Genomic DNA, 9508 nt, shown 5'->3' on the forward strand with positions numbered 1-9508 from the left:
CCTTTTCTCCCTTTCCCCTCTACCTTGCTGCAGCTTCATCTTCCGCCTACAAATCACTTGGATGCCATCATCGTCCGCGCAGCAATTTACGAGCAGGAGTCCAACATAGCTCCCCCTCGCCCAACACCACCTGATTGAATCCCCCTACCTCCCCTACGCTCGACATTCGAATCAATCTGGTTTCTTTACTTTGATACTGAATTTGGAGGCTCGGAAGTGGCCACAATGGCCAAAGCACAGAAGGATGTGCGGTTCTCACACCGTGGCTCCGGAAGTCGACCGCGTCGTCCCAGCCAAAGCGTGTCGGAAATCAGCGAAGCATCAGAACATGGAAGTCCAGTGCGAAATGGCGCGCCATCCACAACTAAGGCACGATATCTTGCGCGAACACTGTACCAGAGCCCTCCACTAACGACGCCCCCCCGTAGTCCCCTCCGGTTCCCGAACAGTCCGAGTCGCAGAAGAAGCTACAGAGCTTTAAGACCCGGACGATATGGACGTTTGTCATGATAGCCATCTTCTTCGGTTCCATGTTCGCTGGACACATCTATGTCATCATCATCGTCACCGCCATCCAGATCATCTGTTTCCGCGAGGTCATCGCCATCGCCGATGTTCCGAGCAAGGCTATGAGCGTTCGCTTCACCAAGAACCTGCAGTGGTATTTCTTGGGCATTTCAATGTACTATCTATACGGGGAGAGTGTCATCTACTACTTCAAGCACATAATCCTCGTGGACAGGATACTGTTGCCGTTTGCGACACACCATCGCTTTATCAGCTTCATCCTCTATGTCATTGGTACGTACGGTCCATGATGTATCTATCCTTCTAACCATTGGTAGGCTTCGTATTCTTCGTCGGTTCCCTTCAAAGAAGGCATTATCGCCTGCAGTTCAAGCAGTTCGCGTGGACTCACATGGCACTGTACTTTCTTGTGCTGCAGGCCCATTTCATCATCAACAACATCTTCGAGGGCATGATTTGGTTTTTCCTCCCTGTGAGCCTGGTCATTACGAACGACATATTTGCGTACATCGTCGGTATTACCATCGGGCGCACCCAACTAATCAAACTCTCCCCCAAGAAGACCGTCGAAGGTTTTGTGGGGGCGTGGATCTTCACCATCATTTTCGGCTTCTTACTAACAAACATCCTCATGCGCTACAGCTACTTCACCTGCCCAGTCACGGTGAGTCCATACCATTGAGCGTTTTTGAAGTTGAGACTAACATCAATCAGGATCTTGGAGCCAACATTTTCACCGGCCTTCAGTGCGAACCCAATCCCGTGTTTGTTAAGAGAACATATGGCCTACCGATCGACCCCCCTGCGTGGACCAAGCTTCCACATGCCATCACGGTCGAGCCGATTCAATTCCACATCCTGAACTTTGCGACGTTCGCTTCTTTGATCGCTCCGTTTGGCGGGTTTTTCGCTTCAGGGCTAAAGCGGACGTTCAAAATCAAAGATTTCGGCGACAGCATCCCTGGGCACGGCGGAATGACCGATCGGATGGACTGCCAATTCATCATGGGGTTGTTCGCATACATGTACTACCAGAGCTTTATCGCCATATACAAGGCTAGCGTGGGAAGCGTAATCGAGACGGCAATCACTGGACTGAGCTTGGCTGAGCAGATGGATGTTGTGAAAGGGCTTACCAAACACCTGGTGAATCAAGGGGTCGTTGGACAATCGGTAAACCTGCCTATCTTTCCACTCCTGCCAGCTGCTAACCAGGAAGCAGATCCTGGATTACATGACCGAACAGCTCAAAAGGCGATGAGATCCCTAGTTTCCATATGCATATAATCGCGGTCCTCGGGAACCAATCTTCGTTTCTCATGGTTGTCGGTCGGGAGTGATGGAAATCTTCAAAGCGCATGGATTTCCTGAATTTCAGTGTAGAACATTCTGGGTTCTTCGTGCATGGCCGGCGTCGACATCGATATCCAGTGATCCTGGTCTTCGACATGGTATCATGCCGTGGAGGATTCGGAGCGGCGTATCTTCGGTACCACACTTTGGAGATTTTGATTAAACTTGCGGTGCTTCGTCACGCCGAAGATGGGATACTGGTAATCATGTGCAGCTTATAAATGAAGTCGATGGAGTGTCAAGATCTTTAGGGGAGGGACAGTTTCTGGCGTGAGACCGCAGAATACCGATATTATCGCAACCTAGCCTACAGCACTCGAAGCGGTATTTAGCTCCATGTACTTACGTGGTGGTAGACCAACGTGGAGATGTCAACATGTCAATTCACTGCAGTCACTATCGTAAGTTTCCGACTTGCGTCGCATACATTCTATTCGTGCTCCTGATCATACGTGCTTCCGGTATGTGCCTCCGGAATGTGCCTCCGGTATGTACGATGAGTTCAGGCGAATTCGACGGACCACTCCTCAAACGTGTCATGGACGCCAATCATTTAGCAACGAAATCCGTCACAGTTCGTTGGCAAACTGTGTCCATTCAACCTTCAACCCAGTCCTCGACTCTCGAATTTTCCACCATGCTAGTCGATTTCACGGAGTCGCCTTCCTCTCCAGCGATGTCAGCGGAGGTGCAAGTTCGTTGTCCCCAAATTGCGCGATCGGCTTCTTCAGCTGCATTGTGACCTCATTCGTCCTTCGCGGCAGGTTGGCTGGAAGCGTTCGCCTTCTCAGTCGTCTCTCCGCTAGGTTCTGAGGCTGCAGCCCCCGATCCATTCGATTCAAGAGCGGGCTTCTTCTCTTTGCGTTCCTCGTCCTCGTCTCCATCTCGTTTGCGCTTTTCACCCCGTGCACCATCTCGCATGCCATTCTTTTGGAAATCGTTGCGGCGCGACTTCCAATCCCGATCATCGCCTTTTCGGGATTGGTTTTTGCCGTGAGGACGATAGCTCGGCTTGATCTTCCCGGATTTGATGTCCGCAGCCTTCATGTCCGTGTACTCCTTCTTTCCCATGATGAGAAGATCGGTGTCATTCCACTTGGGCTTCGGATCAAGTGCAAGGAAAGCTTTCTGGGTTTCCTCATTATTGAACTCGACGAAGACGCTGCCTTTGAACTGTCTCGTGGGGTAGGTGCGGCGAAGTCGTACGCTCCTGACGGGGCCATACGGCTCAAAGAATCGTTCGATCTCGAGTTGAGTTTTTTCAGTCTCCTCCCCAAACCCTTTCGCATATACACTGCGCGGCGCCGATTTGTCGTCGAAAGTCTTGATCAAATCACGGGAGACCTCGGACGCGTTGGTGCTGAGGGGGACTTTTCGGCGGATCTCCTCGTTCTCCGTCACTTCGAGAATCTCACTATCTTTCAGGGCGGCGACAACGGCGGAGAAGGGTTGGAAGCGGCGCATGCGCTTGAACGAGTGTACCACCTTGATCGCAACGGGTTTGTTCTCACTGCCACCGACCTGGCCGAAGAGGAAGTTGTCCATGGGAAGATTCGAGTCGGAGAAGTAGAATTCGACCTGCGGAGTGTTAGCATTGCGGGAGCTCATCTATGGCCAACATATCGAACCTGCTTCCTGATCTCATCGGGATCGTCCGTCTCGGGCAAATGATCATAGCGAGCCTTCACGTTGTCCTTGAACTTCTTCGGGTTGCGATGGAAGCCTTTGCCATTGGATTGGTACGGCTTTCCAGAATTACGCTGTCCAGAGGATGTGTCGCGCGACTTTGCGTCCGCATCCTTGGGTGCATCAGAGGATTGGACTACTTTGTCTTTCACAGCATTGTCGTCGGTGGCAGTTTCGGGCTTTGACACAGCGCTGGTTGACTCGGACGGTTTCTCCGTGGCATTGGCGACTGCGGGTTTCGCAGCCGTTCCTGGCGCAACACCGGTATTTGGTGCTTGGGGTTCGACAGTAGCCGGGGCCTTGACTTCGGAATCGCTGGCCATGGTGCGAGATGGTTTCGAGGGGGCTGATAGAGGTAAGAGCGTTCCTGCGCAAAGGCAATGACTGGTCGGGGTGCGGTACGGAGGGGAGATGGTTCCTCAATGCTACGCAGAAATGTCCGGATTTGTGAAGTAGTAAAGAACGATAGCAATGTATCGTGTAGATGAGCGATCCTGAAGGTTCACACCCAAACCCAAGATCTTGGACAGGAGGATAATTATCGGGATAAGGAAGTGGTTGGACCAAGTTGGATCAAGTTGGATCAAGTTGGATCAAGTTGCTGTTCAAACTTCCACATGAATTGGTGAAGTTTCACTTTTTTCGATTTCTCAAGGACAACGGCGAAGCTGATTGGGTGGTAGGGATTGACACCTTGATCTGCACCACTTCTGCCTGAGGTGTCAACTATGTATTCAAATTGATGCTTTTGCCTGACTGCCTCAGGTATCCAATGAAATTCTTCAACACGGGCATCGATGGGGTTTGGGAGTGAATTGTGAAGGGTGAATTGAACATTTCATCGGGTTGAAAGCATCGCCGAACACTACCTGGTATTGAATGCCAATCCTCCTCTACACACCAGCAATGGCTCTCTTGTTTTAATTTTCCCATACATCCACAGCCGCATTTCGTCATGATCCCTCCCTGTGCTTATTTCCCATATCATTCACAGCCATAAGTCCACTCACCGAACATATCGCTCTCCTTCTCCATCATTTAGCAGTCCACCATGGCGAGGCAGAAGCTGTGGATCAGTCTCAGGAAGCCGGTAAGGAATCCTTCCGTCTATTGAAGCATTGCTCCTGCTAATATCCCGTGTCCAATAGAAAATCCGCCAATCCTGGAATAAATACAACCTTTACAACCTCTCACGCCTCGCGATCCCTTCTCCCCCCAGCGCGACTTACTTCCAGCAGAAATGGTCCGCGAAAGCCATCAGTCGCCCATACCATGGCGGGCAGGTCCGAGAGAAACAGTGGGCGCGAATGTTCTCCCGCCGCATGCCTTCGGTCCAGCCGATGGACTACAGATACCTGGCGGAAAGCGATGGGTCGCAAGAAAGTGCTGGGCGAGGATCGGGTGAAGAGCTGGCGCAAAAACCCCGATCTCCGCGCGAAGCGACACCCTACATGCAGATGGTGTATCACCAACTGGAGCGTCGTCTAGATACGGCGGTTTTTCGAGCCATGTTCGCTAGTAGCATCCGTCAATCCCGCCAATTCGTTGCGCGAGGTCTGGTCAAGGTCAACGGGCAGAAGATGCCGTATCCTGGGTATATGTTGAACCCCGGCGACATGTTTTCCCTCCCCCCCGACCTCGTCATGTTCGCAACGGGACAGCAGAAACCACCGACGAAATCCCTCCAGCAACGCACTCGGGCACGGGCGAAGCCAAGAATCAATGTCGATGCGGCGGATGCCGAGATGCGTGCCGTGGTTGATCAAATGGCAGCTCTTGGAAAAGACATGGACACGTTTCGATCTTCCCATCCGGACCTTCCTCCTCCGTGGAAAGCGGAATTATTCGCCCTTGGTTGCCTTGCGAGAAGGGCCACGAATAATCCCGGGGTGACCCCCCAAGTCCGTGTGGATATCCTCGGCCAGCTTAACGCCAATTTCGATTCACTCAAGGCCGTAAAAGACTTTTCGTCCGCTTCGCCTGCGCAAACCCAAGCGCCTCTGAAGAAGGGCTGGGAGCGGAGAAAGCGACTCATAGTTCGTCGCTGGATGGAGGGAACCGCCGAGCCCCAGCCTGCGTCCACCAATCCCATCACGTTCAGCAAACCATACCGGACACCATGGATGCCGAGAGATTATATGAGCGCTTTCGCCTTCATTCCCAGATATCTGGAAGTCAATCAAAACGTGTGCTCGGCAGTCTACTTGCGGGATCCCGTTGCACGACCGGGGTTGGGAGAGGTACCGACACCTTTTCCCACCAAAGTCAGCCAGTTGGCTTTTAATTGGTACTTGCGGAGGCGTTAAGATGGATTTGGACCCGTTGGAGGGATGTACGATATCGAGCCGGTGTTCGCATACATCTTGATAGACTACTCGGACTTGGGGTATTCCCGGGTCACACTGTACAAATGCACTCCGTTAACGAGCGTGGATCTCGAAGTGACCTTTTCATTTTGGCTACGCTAACTATGATACCTCTCCATCCTCTGATTCTGCATTGGCATGCGGTACTGCAGCATCGTCTAGCCGTCCGCCCGAAGAACCAGGCGCGGCTGGACTCATCCGGGCCTTGAAATCCTGCGCTTGTTAGATCATGCTTCGGAAGGCTTGTGGCACTATTAAACCCAGATCGGCTGGGTTTGGTTGCAGATTTAGGATCAATTCTCAATAACAACCTGTACAAATCTTGTATCACAGTGGGCTCAGTCTGCTTGTCCGTCGGGAGCTCAGAGGTCGTAAACTACCCCTGTGATGCGTTCAGTTATGATCGTGCAAGGTGGCTTGCCTTTTAGGTTCAACCATGCTCTCCTCTGAACCGGTCGTCCAGACTTTCCCGATTTCAACTAGTGCTCGTGGTCACTGAAGTTCCGTTCGACACCTGTCGTCGTTTCATAGCCTTGGCGTCGGCCGTCTGCAGGATGTATTAGCCATATGTTTGAAGAGCCCAAATATGAACAACAACCGACCTCTGTCTCGGCATCAGATGCGCTTCGCTTCTTATTCATCTTTCCCTTCTTGACGCGTGTCGGTCGAATTTCGCCTTCCTCGAACACGTCATCAGGAAGATCGTAGCTAAGGAACCGTCAGCAATCATCGCGTTCTCTGAAATTTGAGACATGGTTTGAAACTTCACTTTCGGGTGTGCACAATTCTCGTCTCATACAATCCTTCGTCGTACTGCGGCCATTCCATCAACACTCTCTTGAAGTCGTTGACGGGCTCGGAGATGTCAAGAGATTTGGAACCTGCAACAACCATGTCAAACATGTCTGACGGAATCGTGAACCGCGAACTTACCTGCGCCTTCACGCAACTCCAGTCCGATGTAGAAGGTCGTCGTATGCACAGTGACGGTTCCATTATCATTCACTCCGCCCGCGTTGCCGTTCGTCACGGGAAGGTCGCTGTCGCCCTGCGCCGCAACAGCTTGCTTTATGTCTTTCGAATCATCAGGTTCATCGGTCAGGACGCCGGTGACCTGATATGCGAGCTTGCCTTTGTATACTTCCTCAACTTTATCAGGCGGGCATCGATGCACTCGATCAAAACTTTTGTTGAATGGGTGGGCAATGTCAATGTCGTTGTTCAAGTTCTCTATGCCTGTCACAAGGCGACGAACCTTGGACTGAACCGTACCGGACCAGATGGATTGGGCTTCCTTCGATCGACTGGATGCGACCACGGTGAGGTAATACTTATATCCCTGAGTGAAGAACGTGTGCTTTTGGAAGAGATCCTTCCATGGCGCCTGTCGTTCCATGATCCGCTGAACGATTTTATTGGCGTGATGAAGCTCCCGGCCAATCACGCGAAGCGTTGAATGGGTCACGTTATGAGTGGCACACATAGAGGGGTATGCTGGAGTGATGATGGGCATCAGATGTCGCTTGTCGCCGCCATACTGTTGGGGATTCCAAACTTTGACCTGTAAGGGACCCGATTCGATCTCCTTTAGTAGAAGCGGTTTGGGCCATGGCCACGATCCGATGAGATGGAAGAATCGACCGACAATCGTCGAAGCCGTTGCATACGGATACAACTGACAGATTCGCGCCACCATCAATGCCCACGCAACCCCTCCTGGGAAACCTACAACCGCACTGTAACAGCCCCGGCCTGCGATCCGTTAGCTCGTCCATGTATATTGGTGTATATCATACGTTGTGCCCATAATTTCACCGCTCTCAATGCCTGTCGAAAAGTCTTGGTTTGTGGGACTAGTCCAAGTAGCTCGTCCGTTACTCGGGTTCCGTTTACGCTTCGCAATTCGGACTCATCAAGGCCTCGGAGTAGATCCGTGTCGCTCAACGTCATATCCTGAAGAATGGAGGTTCTGTGTAATCGAGCAAAGATCAGGTCAATATCGACTCCCGAATACACCATTTTGATGATGGGCACAAACGCCTCGGGAACCGGTGTGAGTTCCTCGATTGCGCCGGGTTCGGACATCTTTTCGAGGAGCGAAGGAAAGTGTTCGAAGAAATCCTCGCGGAAGACATGCTTTGGGACGACCACAAGGGTATCGATATCAGAGCCTATATTACGTCAATCTCAGCTTCACAGGATCACCCAGACCAAGAATCTTACCAGGTGAGTAGACCCCCAACCTGTAACTCCCGAAGGTGAAGATCTTTCCTCCAGCATTTTGAAGAACCGAGGGTGCCACGCCCTTCATGCGACCGATATGTTTCACGAACTCCTCGACCACTTGCTGAAGTCGAGACAATACTTTGACTCTAAGTTGAATCAGCTCGCTGCTCATTCCCTTCACTGTACGACTCTTACCTCCGCTCCGTGTCTTCAGGTTTCTCGAAGTTGTTCTGAGCCTTGAGTTCCGTCAGCAACGCTTCATTTTGCTGGAGGTCGTCCTCGGTAGGTAGTTTGGGCGATATCGGATCGGTCAAGCCCCATCGCTGGGGTGTATGACTGGCCATTGTGTAGGAAGCGGAAGGGCGATCGATGAAGCCTCTTTGGTGTAGGAGGTCGGGACGCGCTAGATTGAAGGCATGGATTCGATGGGCAAGCGGGGAGAAATGGGACGTTGATACGCGCAGAAAGGGAGTGAAGCGTGTCTAGTGAGACCAACCCATCCCAGTGCCCCGTCTGCTGAATAGGTATTGGCAGCAATTATTATCTGGATTCTAGTTTCCGTTGTTCGGGACTCGAACGCGTTGATTATGCTGGAAGCTGCTGTAGAAGTGGAAGGAAAGGTCACGTGATATTTAGGAAGTAAGATATTCGATTCGATGTTAAGGCAACGAAATTCCTAGGTACTAATAGGCGCCTCAGGCACTAATCATCTGTTCTAACAGGCCGGCACGTGATACCTCTACGCTATGCATTACTTAATCCTCCTTTTAATAAATAACAATAACTAACGTAATCCACCACCGAGCTGCGAATATCACCGAGCTGCGAACTTCAAATCTCACCAAAATCGGGATATTTCATAACCCGATATCTCAACAACAGCATCATAATAAAATCTACAAGTTGATAGATAGACTTTACTAGTCATTTTAAGCCTTTACTCAAATTTATAGAGCTCTAGCTATTGTAATGGTAGATATACCTAGATCCTAGGTGCTAAAAGGTGTGACAGTCTTTGGCTTTGCCCAGTCTGTGTGTTGTGGCCTTGCGGCCTAAGGCAGAAGAGATGGGTAGGCCGTTTGCCCACAGATGTAAATAGCAGATCGCAGTGAGAGAGATCTTCTCCTTCTCTCTTTAGCAATTCAACAGCGTTACCAACTTACCAAATCCTTCGTGGTTTGGGCCCTTGACAAAAGGTGCAAGAATCTACTATGACCTAGGTATATCTACAACTATAATAGCTAGAGCTCTGTAAATTTGAGTAAAGGCTTAAAATGACTAGTAAAGTCTATCTATCAACTTGTAGATTTTATTATGATGCTGTTGTTGAGATATCGGGTTATGAAATA

At 50.9% G+C, this 9508-nt stretch overlaps 4 protein-coding genes across 4 annotated transcripts; 2 read left to right on the plus strand and 2 right to left on the minus strand.

Moving 5' to 3' along the window:
* Positions 1 to 225: 225 nt before the first annotated feature.
* Positions 226 to 1789, plus strand: P152DRAFT_467066 (phosphatidate cytidylyltransferase; the record flags this gene model as incomplete). Its single annotated transcript, XM_033680738.1, has 5 exons — positions 226 to 339; positions 429 to 801; positions 846 to 1192; positions 1243 to 1701; positions 1751 to 1789. The coding sequence occupies 5 exons, from the start codon at positions 226 to 228 to the stop codon at positions 1787 to 1789; spliced, it is 1332 nt and encodes a 443-aa protein (XP_033533487.1).
* Positions 1790 to 2211: 422 nt separating this feature from the next.
* Positions 2212 to 4181, minus strand: P152DRAFT_459334 (uncharacterized protein). Its single transcript, XM_033679655.1, has 2 exons — positions 3510 to 4181; positions 2212 to 3459 (listed from the first exon to the last, which is right to left on the minus strand). The coding sequence occupies exons 1-2, from the start codon at positions 3888 to 3890 to the stop codon at positions 2626 to 2628; spliced, it is 1215 nt and encodes a 404-aa protein (XP_033533488.1). The 5' UTR covers positions 3891 to 4181; the 3' UTR covers positions 2212 to 2625.
* Positions 4182 to 4377: 196 nt separating this feature from the next.
* On the plus strand, positions 4378 to 6137 carry P152DRAFT_482882 (alpha-L RNA-binding motif-containing protein). The gene is made up of 2 exons (XM_033681916.1): positions 4378 to 4657; positions 4716 to 6137. Exons 1-2 carry the CDS (start codon positions 4619 to 4621, stop codon positions 5871 to 5873), a joined length of 1197 nt encoding a protein of 398 aa, XP_033533489.1. The 5' UTR covers positions 4378 to 4618; the 3' UTR covers positions 5874 to 6137.
* Positions 6138 to 6412: 275 nt separating this feature from the next.
* Positions 6413 to 8503, minus strand: P152DRAFT_467076 (Poly(A) polymerase PAPalpha; the record flags this gene model as incomplete). Its single annotated transcript, XM_033680741.1, has 6 exons — positions 6413 to 6641; positions 6703 to 6838; positions 6879 to 7685; positions 7730 to 8104; positions 8157 to 8305; positions 8355 to 8503. 6 exons carry the CDS (start codon positions 8501 to 8503, stop codon positions 6413 to 6415), a joined length of 1845 nt encoding a protein of 614 aa, XP_033533490.1.
* Between the last annotated feature and the right edge of the window lie 1005 nt (positions 8504 to 9508).

Source organism: Eremomyces bilateralis (genome assembly GCF_010015585.1).
Source record: "Eremomyces bilateralis CBS 781.70 unplaced genomic scaffold P152scaffold_12, whole genome shotgun sequence".
Classification (NCBI taxonomy): Eukaryota; Fungi; Ascomycota; class Dothideomycetes; order Eremomycetales; family Eremomycetaceae; genus Eremomyces; species Eremomyces bilateralis.

Bases quoted from the DNA above. Each gene is read 5' to 3' on its own strand.
- P152DRAFT_459334 (XM_033679655.1), bottom strand. From the start codon at position 3,890: ATGGCCAGCGATTCCGAAGTCAAGGCCCCGGCTACTGTCGAACCCCAA. The intron at 3,460-3,509 runs GTTCGATATGTT...AACACTCCGCAG, and splicing joins CCGATGAGATCAGGAAGCAG to GTCGAATTCTACTTCTCCGA.
- P152DRAFT_482882 (XM_033681916.1), top strand. From the start codon at position 4,619: ATGGCGAGGCAGAAGCTGTGGATCAGTCTCAGGAAGCCG. The intron at 4,658-4,715 runs GTAAGGAATCCT...CGTGTCCAATAG, and splicing joins GGATCAGTCTCAGGAAGCCG to AAAATCCGCCAATCCTGGAA.